We start from the raw sequence: 19,077 nt of genomic DNA, 5'->3' as shown, positions 1-19,077 counted from the left end.
GGTCCTCGCTGCAATGTGAAGTCCATGCAGATTTACCCAGATATTAAATGATGCTTTCGGAAGCAAAGTGAGCCTGACCCTGATGTGTGAGAAGAGATTCTAGTTTTTGTTCAGTTTGAACCTTTGATATTTGGGTAAATTATTAGGTTCACTGAAGGCAGATGATTGTCTTTACTATTCAGAGAAGACAACAACATGTGATGCTTTGTGTCATGTTGTCTACCTTTGTATATATGAGAGTGAGTTGTATTTCAAAGGAGCATTCATTATAATACCATACATAATGTATAAGCTGTTAAAATACTGAACTCTGCACTTTACTGCACTGGAATCTTTCCTGCTCTGTTGAACCAGAACCCATTGAAACAATTGAGGAGATTGGTGAGGTCATCACAATTACGTGCACAGGCAAATCAAAGGCCAAATGAAAGGTCATGTTTTCAAAAGCATAAGCAACTCAGTGTAACACATGTCACAGAACTCATAAATATGTTAAAATCTCTAACCTTTGGTCTAGAAATAATAATATGGGCCTTGTTTTCATATGCCCTTAAGGAAAAGTCAGAAAAATGTTACTACTTTAGTGTTGGTAATGATCTGGTTACCAATATCTGGTTATTTGGTATACCAAATATATCAGTGTTATTAACATAGGTGGCTCTTGTTGCCATTGAGTTAGTAATATTCCATTGTTACTACAACTGTTACTCTGGAACAACCAGTGTCTACCAGGAACAGGATAGCTGACAACCAAGAAGAAATTTGTGCCAACTGGAAAGACAGATGACAGCTCAGAAAGATAGCAGACCTGGGGTGGTGTGGGCTAGCGGGGGGGGGGGGGGGGGGGGGGGGGGGGGGTTGACCACTTCAACTGGACAGCTACAAGGTTAACGACCACGATAGAGTGTTCTTGCGGCCAGATTTGTAAGAACGAGAGACCCCTAAAGATCCATCTGGCGAGGATGAAGTGCAAGGAGGGATTGCAAGCACCACGATACACAGCTCAGGAAACTGGTAAGACAGAGGAGGAGCCAAGCCAGGAAGCACCCACAGAGGCCAGAGCCTCCGTGTGGTGCAAACAGTCCCATCAACCAAGCAGTCCAAGACAAGAAGGATGAGATGGCCTCAAGCCAGCAAGACAGCTGAATGGCAGAAGTTTGACGAGGAAGTAGTGGTGCTGGAAGCAACAGCTAAAGGGGATGTGGAGAGGAGGCTGAACACTATGATGACCATCATTGTGAGCATAGCAGCTGAGAGGTTTGGTGAAAAGGAGGAAGGAGGAGTCAAGTAACCGTACTTGAAGAACCAGAGGACAGCCAAAATCCACAACATCAGGAAGGAGTTGAAAGCCTTGAAGAAATGGCACAAGGCTGCAAGGGAAGAGGAACGGGCAACACTTGCAGAACTCCAAGCTATGCTCAGGAAGAGGCTTTTAACCATGCACAGAACTGAGTAACACCGCAGGAGAAGGAAGGAAAGAGTTAGGAAGCAGACCGCCTTCATCAACAACCCCTTCAGGTTCAGCAAGCAACTCCTAGGGCAGGCGGAGACAAAATTTTCGCTCGAGTTGAACATTTTTTAACTCAAGCGAACTGTTGCGAACGCTCATTTCACCCATTTCGTGTCGCTCGCAGTTTTGCCATTAACTCTGCCCATTCGCCTCCTGCCATTGATTTTTCATGCACTTGCGTCGCTCGTAAAGTTCGCTTCGCGTTCGGTTAAAACGCAGCTTTAAACCTAAACGGATCAACTATGGTCCGTTACACCACTAGTAGCGAAGCAACTGACCGATTTCTCGAAAGTCTGAGACTTTGGAGAGACACCATTAGGAAAAATCCTAAATAATCGATAAAGATCAATCTAGAGCAGTTAATTAAACTAACTGCTAGTTGTTTTGGAGAGACTATTTTAGTGTTCTGGTAACACATGCATCTTTATTTGTCCTATATTTTACTAGTCAAGTACATCACACACTATCCCCACTATCAACAAATAAACACCTTGTCCAGATTGTAACCATCAAGACAAGCAAATGTAATAGGGATTATACTTAGGGTTGGGTATTGTTTGAATTTTATTGATTCCGATTCCAATGCTGCTTATTCTTGTTTATCGCAACACTGTACAGTCTTTCAGATCGACGCTGTGCTGCCTTACATGTTTGGTCAGATATGTTACATGGTTCATTATGTTTTCATCAGCGTTATTAAACTTCTCATAATTTTCAGTTAGCATTTGCTATATTTTTTAACGTTAAATCGCTGTTTCCTCAAAGCTACTATTAGCTAGAATTTTTCCAGTCTAGTGTTCTAATCGCACCGGTTTTAGCATATGTGCTAAACGGCTAATCACACCGGTGTGACCGTACGTGCGAAAGGGCTAAACAAATGGACATGCTGTTGTGTTGATGCGCGACGTAGTCACGTAGACAAGCATTGGCATATAGCTACGTACGTCCTTGCAGATATGTAGCCTTTGTTTGCAATAATAAAGGGTTATCGCATTTAGGAACAATTTTTTTACAGGTAGCCTAGCTGGTACTTGGCATTTTGGATTTGGTTCTAATTTGGAACCAAGTTTCGGTTCCCAACCCTAGGGTCATCAACATCAGAGTGGCACAGACGGGCCCAAGTCCAGGACTGGGATTCGCCAGCCACCAATCTGGGCCTTCATGGACGATCTAGCAGTGACCACTGAGTGAGTGCCTGGAGCTAAATGGATCCTGAAGAGGTTGGAGAGGCTGATGGGATGGGCCAGAATGACATTCAAGCCTGAGAAATCAAGACCCTTGGTTCTGAAAAAAAGGCCGAGTCATGGACAGATTCAATTTCTCCATCTCAGACAGACCAATCCCAACCATTTCTGAGAAGCCAGTGAAGAGTTTGGGGAAGACGTTCAACAGCAGCCTCAAGGATACAACATCAGTGAAGAGTACATGTGAGGAGCTGGATGGGTGGCTGAAGGAGGTGGACAAGACAGGCATCCCAGGAAGATTTAAGGCATGGATCTACCAGCATGGGATTTTGCCAAGGATCGTGTGGCCACTGCTCATCTATGAGTTCCCGATCTCCACCATTGCTGACTTAGAGAGGAGGGTCAGCCACTACTCGAGATGGTTGGGTCTGCCGAGAAGCCTGAGCAGCAATGCCCTATACGGAAACACCTGCAAACTTAGGATCCCCCTGAAGTCCATTAAGGAGGAGTTCAAGGTTTTGCATGCTAGGGAGGTGCTACAACACCGTGAGTCAGTCGATCCAAAGGTCTCTGGTGCAGGAGTAACAGTCAGGACTGGCAGGAGGTGGAGAGCAGAGGCTGTAGTGGACCAGGCAGAGTGGTGACTGCGCCGTGGACTCCTGGTGGGGGCAGTGGCCAGGGGAAGAGCAGGACTGGGAACCAGCCTCATTAAGGCCGGAGAGAAGCTGATAAGAACATCTAAAGTGGCTCTTCAACACATCTCAGGACTGGCAGCTGCTGGTGGACTTGGGACGGCAACTCAAGTTCCCGCAGCATGTTGCCAAGACCGCTCTCAGGCCTGACATAGTGCTGGTGTCAGAGGCAACCAAGACCACAGTCATGCTGGAGCTCACTTTGCCTTGGCAGGAACATATAGAGGAGGCCTTTGAGCGGAAAAGAGAGAAATATGATGGTCTAGTCAGCAACTGTCATAGACATGGCTGAGGTTGGGTGCAGGGGTTTTGCACGGCAGTCCCTCTGCAGGGCCTACTCTGCACTTGGGATCACAGGAGAGAAAAAGAGGAGAGCCATCAGAAACAGCACAGAGGCTGCAGAGAGAGCCTCGAAGTGGCATATGGATCAAGAGGGTGGATTCATGGACAATTGCTGCTAGGGTGGAAGCTGAGGTCTGATTAACCTCAGTTGGGTCGCCTGGGCAAGGGTGTCAAATGTTCGAAAGACCCGAAACATCTGATGACCCCGGGTAACATCACTGGTGATCTGCCCTAGTCTAGCATCTTACAATGTTTCACTACAACATTACATTCCTCCAAGTCAGTAAATTGGCAAGTAATACCCCTGTACTGGAGTACAAAATAACTCTCCCAACCTTGAGTGTGTACAATACCACCTCTTAACAAAAGTTTGTGTTCCACTGCTGTTGAAAACTCAGTTATGGGTATATAACATTTGGACTGAATTTTCCCATCTGAGACCAAGACAGAACACAGACAGCATAGTCTCTCTGGTGATGATTGCTCTGTGGTAATATTTTTAGCTCTTCCGCTACACCCGACTAATTTTATAAAGGTTAAAACACTCCAAAAAACTACTGCCTTGCATGTAACTTTTCCAACATGTGCTTTATTTTCAGGTGATAGACCATGACTACACCACATATCTTTTTAACATACAAGGTACACAGTCAAAGTGATATTCACATTTCTTTTCCAGAAAAATGTATGTACATGGAATGAAAATGCTTCATAGCAATAATTTAGCTCTTTTTCATGCTACAATGTATTCTGATGCATAGTTTGGACTCCCTTTCATTCAGACTACACTAAAGGGGCTAGCTTCATTCATCATGAAGAGAAAATTTTCTTGTTATTTTAAAAACCGTAATGTTTTGCTATCCCTCTCAACTCGTTGATTTTAGTGGATGCAGTACTTTGGCTGGAAAGTCAGACATTGACTTCAAAAGGTTTTGGAAATCCAAAAACAAAAAGTGTCTTCTATATATGCTACAGGACATCAGAGTGCGGATGTATCTACTTATGTCCTGACCAACATTCATCTCTACCGATTCTCAGGTCCTCATTGATGTTCAGTTCTATTAAAGATTGGGGCCCATATCAATTATAGGACTCACAGTACCATTACCTTTATCTTCAAAGAAGTTCATCCTGACAAATACTCACCAAGGTTTATACCAACAAACACTCATGTCCTTATCAACACTTAGACCTTACAATACCTATAGTCCAACAAAGAAAAGTGGAAATGCTGAATAAAACCTGGCGAGATGATTCATGTCTTTTCCTGAGAAATACATCTGGTAGACATTCAGTTTACTGTAGAAACAAACTAAGGCAGGTAAGGATTGTCATGTGATTTGTGTTGAATGTTTCAAAGGCCATGTTTCAAAAGCCTATTGTGGAACAGAAGAATTTAAAGGATTTAAGAAAAGGAAAAAAAGGTCTTTAAAAAGTGGCTAGTGTCTTTCACTCTGCTGCAGCTGTTTTTTTCCCAGGATTAGATCTCAAAAAAGTCTGGATCCTTTCAAGTAACAGCCTGTCTTTCAGCAAGGTGGCTCGAGGGAGCGGGCAGTCTGAGCCGGATCAGACAGGCTCAGTGCAAAGCCCTTGCGTTGTCCCGTCAGTAAGAAGGCCTTTACCGAACCAGCCGACAGCTGTGATTTTTTCAGGGAGATGCTGAGCAAAACAACGTAAGGCAAACAGCAAAGGGAAGAGGTCCACTGAGGGGCTCAGGCCGAGGAGAGTGCGACGGTGGGGAAATGCTGGGTCCACCCGCCTACAGGGGAGGGCAGCCATGGCCCAGCAGATTGTGCTTCTCGTCATGTGCCGGCGGCTCCCTCTTCAGCCTCAGACCCCCGCAGCCCTGGACCCCGGGGGGGCTTCTCACTGGGTCTTTTCCCGGGTCCACTTGATCATGGTCTCCGGGGAGCGGTAGAGGAAGATGAGCTTGGCATACAGGTCCTCCTCCAGGTCCAGCTCGCCCGTCTCGCGTACCAGGAAGATGTCGGTGCACAGCTTGAGGATGCGGTCCACGCAGGGCAGCTCCTCGAACATGATGGTGTGGGAGATGCCGCTGAAGAACTCGCGCACAAACTTCCCAATCACCAGCACCACAGAGGCGTACAGGCCCATGATCCTGCAGGGGGAGTGGGGGGAGAGAGCAGGCCTATCATGAGATTTGGTCACACTGCATCTTTCTTGCCTTTCCAGGATCTCCACCATTTGCCCCTGCTTGGGCTATGATTCTGGGCTATGATCACATAATCAGATTAAGATCAAATGTAAAGAGGGATTATCAGATGGTCAGATTACTCTGACAATTAAACTGGGGAATTATTAGATTGTCAGAATGAAAGAGCCATATTGAAAATTTGAATAGGACACCCTTTTTCCTCTTTATGCAACCCCAGTTCACCAATTGTGTGGTAATATCATATCACTTGGTTGGCATCACTAAATTAGTGATTCCAACCCTAATCTGGAATTGGTGATTGTATACCAGGCTGATGTCACCCAAGCAACTTGCAGGTGCCAGATGAATTGCAGGGGGCCTGAGAATAGTGAGGCAAGGAAACCCTGGCTGACTTACCCACCGCTGCCCCTACTCAATGAAGCCAATTTGCTCCAGTGCCATAAACCCCCAGTCATTGCCATCTGATAACACAACTAGGATTGAACTCTGGCTATTGGGCTCATCTTGCCTCATCTCAAGGCAGGCACTTTGACCACTGAGTTACTTGGGATCATGTCCTTATCTCTTTGATAAGTGCACAGGACATAACAAAAAATGTAAAAACTTCTCAAGTGGATATACCAAGTGTATACGCTGAGATGACTGCCTTTTCAGAGATATCTGCTATAAGGCTCGACATGGCCAGCCTGCTGGGATTAAACTACAGCTGGGTGGCAATGTAGCAATAGTGGTAAGGAGGAGGACTCAAGACTGAAAAGTTGCCAGTTTGATTCCCTGCTGGGGCACTTCTGTTGTACCCTTGGGTAAAGTACTTAACCCAGAATTGCTTCAGTAAATATCCAGCTGCATAAAAAGACAACATGTAAGAATTATAAACTATGCAAGTCACTCTGCATAAAAGCGTCTGCTAAATGGTAATAATGTTATGTAAAGTGCATCCACTGAGATGACTGCCCTTCCAGGATGTCTGCTGTAATGCCTGACATCCTGACATTGCCATCCTGCTGGGATTAAATGTAAACCCTATCCAGTGAAATGCTAGAGTTTGCTGCACACTCACCCGTATCCCGCTAAGAAGCCCAGACTGGGAGGACTGACTTGGTCACTGAAGACGTAGAGCTCCAGCCCCTCCCTCTTGTGGTCCTTCTTGGTGATCCGGCCTGCGCTCGTCTGGTTGACAATCCACCACTCCTGCACCTGGCCAGTGTTGTTGTCTCTCCTCAGGCTCAGATTTAAATTCTCGAAATTCGAATCTGAACAACAAGGATTTTCAACAGTGCTGACAAAGGCTGTATTTACGATATAAGCATAAATCAGTGAACTTTTCTTTAGATATAAATTGTATCTGAAATGCTCACAGGTTTTTTGAATGCATATCACATTCAAAATGTTAGTTTTATACATACATTGACACTCAGCATGAAAAGCCCTGAAAATGCCTTGTGTTCGGCATTATGGAACTGGTGAAGTGAGTATGGGATGCACTGTGAGATAGGTTCTGTGTTTGCCGTGGTGTGGGCTCTCATTAAAATGTTACTGTTTAGCAATAAGTTGGTTTGAATGTTGTTTTCTGATCTTGCAGAACATCAAAGTTGAGTGATTCCATAGACAACTTATGAACACAAAATTTGACTAACAACTGGAATTTTTTTAAGCCCACAATTCTACTGCTACAGCTGTAAGCAGTAGCAGCTCACTGCACAGAAATTTAAACCATGCCTGTCAGTGACAAGCATGTTTCAAACTGAAACATTTCCAAGCTTTTCAAATGTTTGCTAACTGCACGTTGGGCAGACAAGTTTTGCAGATGCTACCTTTGTAGAACTGTTCAATGGGCTTAGCGTTGGAGTCACTGGGAGCCCGTATGTAGCGTGGAAAGATGCCTTCTATTTTTCTGCAAAAGAGACCCAAATGGTGTGAGGCGGGGCAGATTCACAGCGCACAGATTCCCCCCAAAATTCCCACCCCACCCCCACCCCCCAACGCCACCCTGTGGAGCTCAATTTCCACACTCACACTGGCTTAGTGTTGGTACTGTCTGCTTCACTCAGCAACTTTTTGAGCTCCTGTCGCGTTTCTTTACTGAGCTCCGTCACGTGCTTCTCTGTTGCAAACTCAGCCTTGGCACCCAAAGAGAGGTTCCTGATTGCAAAAGAACAACGGAGCGTAATGAGCTGCAGTTCTGTGTCCCACCGTGAGACCAGACCGTGCCACAGGAGTAATCATAGAGTGAATGTTCGCCAAGGCTGTAAGAGTGAGGGCTGAGGCTTTCCTGGACAGGCATCCTCATGCCTGGCCGTGCTATGCCAGGCCACGCCATACCTCTGAATGTTCCAGGAAATGGTGATGAGGAAGTGCTCCTCTCCGCCCAGCAGCTCTATCAGCTTCTTCCTGCTTGGGGGGCTGATGGTCCACAGGGAGTTGGAGTTGCCCTCCAGTTCAGCGATGGTGACGTCCTCAAAGGTGTAGGCCTCCAGGAACTGCATGACGGCCTGAGAAGGGGAGGACAGAGGCAAGGGGGCTCCTCTGTTATTAGCGCATAACTAACGCACTGCTGCATCTGCAAAAGCCTGACTGTAAGCTGAATCCTGCAGTCCAGGTTCGAAACCAGCTGTGCCATCTGCCAGAATGGCTTCCAGATAGATAGATACTTAAACATAGGCATCAAAGTATCAAAGAATTGCATTAGCTATGGCCTGCTCTTGTTTGGAGGAATAATTCCTGCTGTACTCAAAATACTAGCTATACCATCTGTGGGATTTCAATCTTGTTGTGTAATACTGGATATTCCCTATAAATATGGCCACACTATTGTGCTAGTGCATATTAGGTCCTATTTAAGACAGCATGCTCAGAATAGCTCCATAGACATGTGCTGGTACGCAGGTCATTCTTATCTTTCCCACAAGTTTCCTGGGAAACAGAAGTAAAGTGAGGGTGCATACCGGTTCCTTGTGGGACTTCCTGAAATTTTCGTACTCCCTGTTGGTGAGATTTGCCAGCTGTTTCTGCTGTGCACTCATAGTGAAAATAGGCTGCGGAAATACAATACGAGACATGAGGGAAAATAATCCAGAAATGATTACAGAAATTCATACTAGACATCAACAACAAACAGCTATGTTAAGGAATATGTTACTTAAACACTTACTGTTTTGGCTTAACAATTATTATGTTACTTAAATACTCTTGGTGCTAGCTGCACAAGCTCCTGGGGCTAAAATTCAAGGCTAATTCAGGAATGTTCTGCAGTTGTTGAACTGTTTTGCTGCATGGGGCTTCAACCTAATTTTTAGGTACTGGCAGAAAGTCTGTAAGTTTTCGAAAATGAAACCCAGAGGAAGCTAGTCAGTAAAAGGTAAGCATGTCTCAGGTAGGTGACTCTTAAAAAGACTGACCTGATGTTTTATATATTCAGTCAAGTACTTTTAGGGGGTTTCATTTTCTTACAAAAGTAAAGTCAGGTGGCTTATGAGTAGTTCAGTGTGCTATAGTGTGAAAAATAGCTGTTGGCTACTTGTGACTATATCGAAGGACTCCATTTGTCTAGTCTCAGTGCTCCGGAGTAAATGTAGAGGTTGTCGTAGTGAGAGAAGCCTAATGTACAACTGGTGATCCTGAAACAGAGTTGCATAAAAGGGGAAAAAGGCAAAAAAGCAAAAATTGAACCCAGCTGCCCTCTCAGATTTCCCCTGTCCAATGGGAGGAACCTGTGCCCACCTGGAAGCCGCCCAGGGTGATTGTAACGGACACATCGATGGGCTTGTTGACCACACCAGCCACAGACTTGATCAGGGACATGAAGAGGAGAGGAAACCAGACGATGCAGATGAGCAGCACCACGATCATGCCCCCCATGCCGTACTTCACCACCTTCTTCTTCTTCTGCCCGCGGGGCTGGGGGTACCTCTGCACACGGAAAGGCACATCAGACAGCTGAGTGACCCCGCCCATTTACTCTATCTTCCTCTCTCTCTCCACCTCCCTCTATCTCCCTCTCTCTGTTTCTCTCTCACATTCTCCCTCTCTCTCCATCTCCCTCTCTCTCTATCTCCCTCTCACATATTCCCTCTCTCTCCAGTACATTTACATTTAGTTGCTTAGCAGATGCTCTTATCCAGATTTCCAGGTAAAAATTTTAACATGTTTTCCATTTATAACTGGATATTTACTGAGGGAATTCTTGGACATGTAGCTTGCCCAACAGCAGTGCCCGTGCAAGGAATCAAACTGGCAACCTCTGGGTTGCAAGCCCTGCTCCTTATTACACCACGCTTTCTTGTTAGCTATAGTCATTGTGCCTGCTGCAGGGCTGTCCACTGAAAAATCATAAGCAGCTTGGCTTATGATTATCAAGTAGCACATCTATCCAATTGCAGCTTATAAATGATTCTTCTGTGGAGAGCCCTGCAGTCAGTGAGGAATAAACCCCATTTGTGTGTTTCAAAGCAAAAAGAAATGAGAGGCTGAAGCTGATCAGAGGAAGGAGGACCGGTGGACAAACATGAGACTAAGGGAAACTACAGGCATCTATCTATCTAACTACTATCCTGCCTTTAGGTGCTAGGACCTTCTTCTAGGCACTTCTTACCTTCTCCGACTCCCTCCAGCACTTGAGGATGAAGATGTGGGCATAGATGTCCTCCACACAGATCCAGCTGGACAGGCTGAGGGTGGTGTCGGTCCACACCCAGTCCATCACCGCCCGCAGTTCTGTCAGGAAGGGCACCAGGCGGAACCTGAGGGGTGGGTGCAGTCACATGGTTTCAGTTCAGCCACGCCTGCTCCCGTGCTGCTGAACAGCATTCTAGAACAATAGTGGTGAGCTGAATATTTGCTCCAAAAGGACTGAACCAGAAACCCCTGAAGATCAAGGCTGGATTAACTTGAGTTCATATATGCAAGATTTTATGATGATTAGGGTGACAAGTTTTTTTGTGTTCTAAGGAGGTATTACCCAGGTCTCATCAGACTCATTATGCCTCTCACTCCCCAACCCCCAGTGAGCTCCCATTACAACACCTGGGTCACTGACAATCTTCCACTGCACACTACAAACACACTTTTTCAGGATGGTCCTTGGTTCTGCAAATGAGGACTTCACTCATAACACTTTAAACCATTTTGCACTCACAAAGTCAGGTATGTATAGACCAGGATTCTTTATTCTAGCACTAAAAGAATACACATTTACCTGATTGTGTTGCCTGCTTATATGTCTTTTAATAATGATATGCTCTTTCATGCTCCTTATGATGCACTGACTGTTCTCTAAAGTCTAAACAGCATCTGTGAAATGAATAAATGTAAATGTAATTGTATTATACATCAGATGTGTATTTAGGAAAAAAATTAGAGTGGAATGAACTAAGGCTTCCAAGATATATGTGTTATTATATACTTATTACTTACTAACTTTTACTGTTTTTTTACCATACAAATATTACAGCATCTGTGCAGTGGGGTCCAATGGGGTCTCCTAAACACACTCACCCTTGGAAGAGGAAGAGATTGACGTAATTGTAGCTCTTGGTGAGAAAGTTGCCCAGCACACGGGTTGGGTAGCCACAGCGGATCTGATAGGCTGACAGGCCAAAGTAAATGCACTTCACAAAGTACCAGATCTGGGCCACCCGGTTCTGACTGAAACGCCTGGAGGAAGGAGGGACATGCCTCACTCACACAGAGCTCTTTTTAGGAGCACTGGAGAGTTAAACAACACTTACATAAACTCAACCTGATAAGTTCCAAAGCATACATGATTTAGCAATAAACAAGAAACTCACACAAAAATTATAAATTATACAATATATTGAGCATATACATTTAGGAGAATATATTTTTAGTTTTTTAGCTATTGAAAACATGTAAATAATTGCCCTTTTGGTACATTGTAATATATTTCTACCTTGCATTAATGTATTTTAAAGGTGTTAGCAATGTACTCTTGGACTGAACACCATGGGCCATATGTATCAATCTTTGTGTACAACTTGCTGTAGGACCATGTGTACGCACAATCCCACGATTTTTGTGCGGAGGTTTTTCATCAGAGTTATCAAACACCACGTACGCCTAATTGTCTTCATAAATCTGAGCGTAAATCAAATTAGCATGAGATTATGTGTACATGAACGTACTAAACGTCCACTCCCACAATTGTTCTAATATGGACCGAGACATGCCTTTAATTAGTCAAATTAGCATATAAAGATCTCAGGTAAATCTGAGTGAAATGCAGAGATTGATGTTAAGGATCAATGGCAGGACATAAAAAAATAAATTATTCGGACACGGAGATAGAGGTGATGGTTGATGAGGTGGTGAGGAGAAAAAATTTCCTTTTTGGAGGCCAGACTATAGCGGCATTTCAAATCGACGAAAAAATGCAGAATGGCTCAAAGTGGTGACTACTATGAATGCAGTTTCACCAGAGGTGCATACAGTGGAAGAGGATTAGGTTATTCTCGATATCCTCTAAAAGCACTAGCACAGCCATACTAATTGTGAATGCTTTAAGTTTATACGTTGTAAATGAGCCTGTTATATAGGAGTACTCATTAAAAATGTTTGATTACACATGGCGATCTGTGATGTTAATTGTACTGTGATGTAAATGTTAAATGGCGATCTGTGATGTAATTTTTTTTGACTACAAGGCCCAATTACAATGCTAATATAATAATGCCAAATTGACAGTCACAGTTTTGCCATAATGCCTGACATTGTTCACAGTATACAGTTAAACCAGTATTTCACATGGACCAATGTATGCGCGATAACACTCATCAGTGATTGACACAAGATCCGTTTACTTGCATCACCATTAGTTCCTCTTGGTGTCGCCAATCTGCAAATTACCAATTTCATGCGTGCATGCATGTTTTCCTGGCAAATATCTTTTCATAAGTACTGTTTTATGTGTAGAAAAGTGCTCAGCACGATTTTAGTGTGTACGGACCGTTGATACATATGGCTACATATTTCTCAAAATATTACAATATATTTCATCGTCAGTGAGTTTGTTCTGCAAAAAAAAAAAAAAAACACAACTCCAACCAGGCACCTACAGCTAGAGTTACAGTGGGTCATGTGAAAGGAAGCTGGGTGCCTTTGTGTCAGTACCTCTCTGTGACTCCTGGCAGAATGAAGAACATCCAGAAATGAATTCCAAAGACCAGGATGACCTGAAAAATGACTTTTCCCATAACCGTCTTCCTAAGGTACAAGGCACGGTCCACCACCATAGTGCCAAACTGGATCAAAACCATGACCAGGAAGGCCCCTGGCACCTGGTCCTCTGACAGAGAGGAAGTGATGTCGGCACCCGCTGAATGTTTCTGTTGGCAGAACAGGAAAAATGACATGGCTGACTCTAATTAGGAAAGCTTACTTCTTCAGAAAAAAATTCTTCAATGCATTCTTCTTAAACAATGATTAACTTCAATAAAAAATATATATCTGAGAAATAATTTCATGTTATTTTGAGCAAAGGAAAAACTGAAGGGTACCCCAAAAGCCCAAAACCCGAACACAATGATGATGAAGTCAACGGTGTCGGCCAGGAACATGAGCACGTAGACATCAGTGACAGCGCTGTACTCAGGGTGGATGAGGTTGTAGAAGAACTGCCGAATGGGCAGGTAGATGTCCAGGGTCCTAGAAGAGGGGCACGCCGAGAGAATGAACATGGAACATGCTGTGGTTTCTTGCAAACATGCACGCACACTGACAGATGAATTACTCTACCGGTCAACCAAACAGAACATTCATTTTGTCTTATGTTATTTCTCCATCCCTTGTTCACTCTTGAAGGCCTGTGGTGCAAAATTTACAGAATTGCCAACAGACGTTGCTGTGTTGACCATATGGCTACTTCATTAACATTGCTAAACATGAGGATTACTGAGAATGCTCCTCCTCCTCCTTGGTCAGCAGTCATTAGGCAAGCAGTCATGAGGCAGCCCTTGGCCTCAGAGCACACTCACTTCCTGATGATAAAGGCCTTGGCCTTGATCAGCTGCTCTCTCAGCTTCTCCAGCAGCAACTCTCTGCGGCTCTTCTGCTGGACGCCCGCCTCGCTGCCGTATCGTGTGCTTGTGCTCTCTGCGGGAAACCGTGGCGACGGGAATTACTGACCAGTCCGCTGCTTCCTCGCTCAACATGCTCAGAAACAGCACAGTAAGAATGGAATATGCAGCCTTTGGTGTTATGACGGTGTCATCCGTCCACTTTATTCCCTCATGCATTCATGACAATGAAAAGTGAAAACTCAGCATTCAATGTTTATAGAAACAAAGACGTTTTTCAAAGTCAAGGAGTGTTAATATGAACTGCAGTACACTATAGAGAGAATATATGTTTAAATCACCAGTATATCACCGACCAGGCACAGTCTGGTTAATTTACTGCATCAAATACAATATATTTAGATTTCATTGATATTCTATGCATATATAGAGCTACTAATGTTCCAGAATCATCATATATTTGCCTCAGCATACAGTATTTCAAATGAATTACCTTGTGATGGCTCCTAAGTATAAGCTAACATGCATTAGCAAGCAGGCTGATAGTTCCAGATTTTGTTCTGCTCATTTTCATGGTACAGATATCCCTGCCCCTCTTCTTTTTCTCTCTCTCTCTGTGAGAGTATAATTACCCCCCACAATGTGGCCATCTCTGGTAGCCTGATTACCCATTACATTTTTTGTACATGACTGTTGCTTAGCAGACGTCCTTATCCAGTGAGGTGAGGTGATTCATCTTAAGTACTTTGGCAAAGGGCACAACAGCCCTGGCCCACCTGGAAACTGAGCCAGCGGTGTTTGGGTTACAAGCCACGCTCCTTCCCCCTATGCCACTCTGTTTCCTCATAATGCATTTCCCTACAGACCCATGCACCCCACCCCCGGTCCCCACCTCTCTTGGAGCGGGATGAGCGGCGGGACAGGTGGGAGGTGCCCCCAGAGCTCCTGCGCCGCTGGTAGGCCTGCTGCTTGGAGATGTGCACACGCACTGACTCCAGGGATGTTGCCAGGTTGACAGACTTCAGGGAGTGAGTGGAGCCCCTGTGGTCCTCCGCCGCCCCCTTCTGCTCGTCTTTTGAGTCATCCCTGCCTACCGCTTTCTTCTGCTTCTCGCTGGGGTCGTCATCATCCCACAGGCCGTGACACTGGGGGGGTTGAGTAAAGACAAAGAGAAAAGACTCATGCCTCCTGCTGGCCGACCACGCAGCACAGCATTGATTGGCTTTTCTGAGGGGGTAACCAGGAGGTCTTGGGTTTGAATCCAGGATTTGGGTTGTTGTTGGCACATGTTATAGGCCTTGCTTTAGTCAAACTCAGCTGACTTTTTCAGTGGTTCTCAGGTCTATGACTGTAGCATGTAAAAAAATCCAAGCAGTTACGCAGCGAGCAGCATATCACAACAAGCAGTTTAAATGCTTTTATAAGTACATTGTCGTCACAGCATATGCATCTGGATATCAGACTGGAAGAGTATGATTTTTAACATTTTGTAACACTACATGAACAGGGCAGGTGAGGTGTTCTTATGTAAGCACCTTGAGGATAGACCTGTGGAAGAACAGGGCGAGCAGCTGCACCAGGTCGTAGTGCACGTAGCCATCCTTCTTCTCCACTCCAATGATGTTGGGTGGGTGGTAGGGCTTCTTCCTGTCCACCACCAAATTCCGGCTCAGGTTGAAAGGGAAGAAGCCGAACTGGAAGAAGTACTTGATGACGATGGTGACCTGGAAGTGGAAGATGAACAGGCACTAGCTGGAATCATGAGGGTTTATAAGTACAAACACTGCTATTCAGTTTTTTGGACCTGAGGGAAGCCTCTACCCTTCATTGTGTTGCATAGTTGCTGGATGTGACTTTCCTAATGTGAACATCTATTTCATTCATTCCTGTTGAAGTGTGGGCACTACCACACTGTTAAGAAGGTACATCATTGTATGGCAGCTGCCCTTGGTACAAGAAAGAATTACATAGCTCACGTCTGACCTATTTAAACACACACACACACACACAATAACCCTCATTGAACAGGAAAAACATACACATAGTGGATCATTTCTTATGTATAAAACAAGAATAATTTTGTAAACAAGCTGAAAATGTGCAATTTGTACACAGCACTGACTAACCAGCCCCTAAACAAATGCTTTACGCTAAAAATGTGCCCTTGCTATAATTGTGAGAGTTACAAAGGTTCAAATATCTGTAATCTGGGAGTCTTTCAGTTTCATCTAAAGTATTCATCAGTCAGTTTCTCCCACAGCTAAATATACACCACATCCACTTAAAAGAATGACATGGTTTACTGAGGACCCAGGTATCTCTGTGCTTATACATCAGGGTCGCGCAGGCGGCGCACCTCTGTGTAGACGATGGCCGTCATCCAGAAGCGCTTGCTTGGCCGCGGCACGGACAGCATGGCCCACAGGAAGATGAGGATGGGCAGCACGAGGGTGGCGATGGAGGCCGAGATCATGTGGTTGAGGATGATGACCAGGTAGCAGACCATCTCGGAGCGGGCCACCAGCATGTTGTAGAGGGCATAGCACAGCTGCAGCAGCTGGGGCTGCGTGCTGTAGAACTTCTCGGAGCCTTCCAGCTCCTCGTCGTAGAACATCCTGCGGACAGGGGGGGTGCGTCACCATACAGACCGGGAGGAGTTCTGTTTGTCATCCCTTACACATTTTAACACATTTAAAAAGCATCTCGTGCGGAGTCGCTTGCTGGTTATTAGCTTTGAGTGTGTGCTGAGCTCTGTGTCCCCGGTTCAATCCCAGCTTTGTTACCAGCCAAGGATGGCCAGGAGCCCAGAAAAAGTGGTGAGCCAAGTACAAGGCCATTCCAAAATAGGTCCATGTCAAGGAGAAAAGACATTAAAAGCATTTAAAACTACTTTTACATGCTGCTTAGGTCACAGTGCATAAGATGTTGTGTATATGGATTTCATCTGTTTGTCCACCACAGCACACTTTTGTCAAATGGAAGCAGAAAAATAAATGGCGAATGCTTTCGGGCCTGTGGTGGCAGGATGGGTGGGGGTTGCTCCATTGTTTAAGACCCACGAGCTCCTGTCCCCCCAATCCCCCCCCCTACCCTCAAGGGTCTCAGCAAGCCAGGAGTGCTGCAGGATCCTGGACAGCACTGGCTGTACTCACTTGGGCAGCACTGACATTCCGCCCAGGAGCACTACAAAACCACGGACAGCTCAGAATCTACTCACAGGAGTACTACAAAACCACGGACAGCTCAGAATCTACTCACAGGAGTACTACAAAACCACGGACAGCTCAGAATCTACTCACAGGAGTACTACAGAACAATGGACAGCTCAGAATCTACTCACGGGAGTACTACAAAACCACGGACAGCTCAGAATCTACTCACGGGAGTACTACAAAACCACGGACAGCTCAGAATCTACTCACGGGAGTACTACAAAACCACGGACAGCTCAGAATCTACTCACAGGAGTACTACAAAACCACGGACAGCTCAGAATCTACTCACGGGAGTACTACAAAACCACGGACAGCTCAGAATCTACTCACGGGAGTACTACAAAACCACGGACAGCTCAGAATCTACTCACAGGAGTACTACAAAACCACGGACAGCTCAGAATCTACTCACCGGAGTACTACAGAACAATGGACAGCTCAGAATCTACTCACAGGAGTACTACAAAACCACGGACAGCTCAGAATCTACTCACGGGAGTACTACAAAACCACGGACAGCTCAGAATCTACTCACAGGAGTACTACAAAACCATGGACAGCTCAGAATCTACTCATAGGAGTACTACAAAACCAGGGACAGCTCAGAATCTACTCACAGGAGTACTACAAAACCATGGACAGCTCAGAATCTAGTCACAGGAGTACTACAAAGCCATGGACAGCTCAGAATCTACTCACAGGAGTACTACAGAACAATAGACAGCTCAGAATCTACTCCCAGGAAGACTACAGAACCACGGACAGCTCCGAGTGTACTCACTTGAATACTGCAGAACCACGGATAGAGCCCGCTCCTGTCACAGGAGGGCTCCAGAACCACAGAAGACACTTGGCCTGCTCATAGGCATGGCAGCAGCTACTGCTGGCCAGTAACTTCTCCTCCTTCCTCCTCTCTGCACCATAGAAAGACATAAACTGCTCCCATGTCTTTCTGAGTAAAGCCTGGAATGCAGTCAATGCCTGCGCTCTGGATTCACTACATTCTAAGTTTGGTTTGTGTGTCCTTTGCTAAGCTGTTTTTGGGGGTTGTTCATCTTAAATAAATCATATAAACAGCAACTGGCTGAAATCAAGATGTTTCTTTGTTTCAAGATTTGTTTCTTTGTGTCCAACAGTGGCACAGTATGGCATATTTTACTGCCATCTGCAGGCTAGAAGACAAACAGCACAGATGCCATTTTTGGATGCCCAAACAGTTTCTGTATGACAGTTAATCATTTGTAGAACATCATTGAAATCGACCAATCAATCCATCAACCAATGAACCAGTCTACCAATGAAAAGGCTTAAATGGGTGTGTGTTTATAAGGTGATGTCCTATGAGCAGCAGTCAGGGACTGACTTGTTGAGAAGCAGCTCGCTGGCTGTCAGCTCCAGCGTGGTGGAGGGCAGCAGGGAGTCGTCGGCGTAGTCCGAGCGGCTGTCGTCGGGGGTCATGACCATCAGCCGCTTGTCGTCCTCCGAGTCAGAGGTGGCAGACAGGCGGTCGAAGCTGACGGCCTTGCTATAGGAGGGCGGCAGGTCGCCTTCTGCGGGGCCGTCGGTGTCCGAGGCCCCCGGCTGGGCCGAGCCCTCCCCCACCACGTCCTTGCCCCCGGAGGGGCTCTCCTGAGCATCCTCGCTCTCTGCCCCGGGCTTGAGGCCTTCGGCCGCCTGGTCCCCCGTCTCTTCCCACTGGTCCTGCTCGTCCTCCACCTCCTCGATGGTGTCGGTGGTGCCCTGCCGTGAGTACAGCATGATGCACTGCGTGGCCTCGCTGCCGGGGGGAGGGGACAGGATCATGTCAGCACTGGGGGACAGCCATCATCCTGCCTCTCCAGATTAGCACAGGGGACCCTTCAGGCTACATGCACCAATTTAAATGCACTGAAAGCTCATTTCTTCTCTCCTCGACTACCAGGGGGATA

At 45.7% G+C, this 19,077-nt stretch overlaps 1 protein-coding gene and 1 pseudogene across 1 annotated transcript in view; one reads left to right on the top strand and one right to left on the bottom strand.

Annotated features, from left to right (window-relative positions):
- Positions 1–1,114: 1,114 nt before the first annotated feature.
- Positions 1,115–3,536, top strand: LOC118770946 (annotated as a pseudogene).
- Positions 3,537–5,581: 2,045 nt separating this feature from the next.
- Positions 5,582–19,077, bottom strand: part of LOC118771122 (piezo-type mechanosensitive ion channel component 2-like) — a 112,237-nt gene continuing 98,741 nt past the window's right edge. Inside the window, exons 41-56 of the mRNA XM_036519006.1 lie at positions 18,513–18,926; positions 16,291–16,549; positions 15,470–15,658; positions 14,827–15,079; positions 13,893–14,010; positions 13,416–13,563; positions 13,030–13,244; positions 11,398–11,556; positions 10,496–10,643; positions 9,625–9,813; positions 8,850–8,939; positions 8,227–8,396; positions 7,921–8,046; positions 7,719–7,798; positions 6,965–7,157; positions 5,582–5,847 (exon numbers count right to left, since the gene is read on the bottom strand). Coding sequence (XP_036374899.1) covers positions 5,595–5,847; positions 6,965–7,157; positions 7,719–7,798; positions 7,921–8,046; positions 8,227–8,396; positions 8,850–8,939; positions 9,625–9,813; positions 10,496–10,643; positions 11,398–11,556; positions 13,030–13,244; positions 13,416–13,563; positions 13,893–14,010; positions 14,827–15,079; positions 15,470–15,658; positions 16,291–16,549; positions 18,513–18,926 — 3,004 coding nt within the window. The 3' untranslated portion in view covers positions 5,582–5,594. The remainder of the gene's footprint in view (positions 5,848–6,964; positions 7,158–7,718; positions 7,799–7,920; positions 8,047–8,226; positions 8,397–8,849; positions 8,940–9,624; positions 9,814–10,495; positions 10,644–11,397; positions 11,557–13,029; positions 13,245–13,415; positions 13,564–13,892; positions 14,011–14,826; positions 15,080–15,469; positions 15,659–16,290; positions 16,550–18,512; positions 18,927–19,077) is intronic.

Source organism: Megalops cyprinoides, chromosome 24 (assembly GCF_013368585.1).
Source record: "Megalops cyprinoides isolate fMegCyp1 chromosome 24, fMegCyp1.pri, whole genome shotgun sequence".
Lineage (NCBI taxonomy): Eukaryota > Metazoa > Chordata > Actinopteri > Elopiformes > Megalopidae > Megalops > Megalops cyprinoides.
The sequence above is the reverse complement of the archived record's forward strand: the minus strand, read 5'-3'. Positions and strand labels throughout refer to the sequence as shown.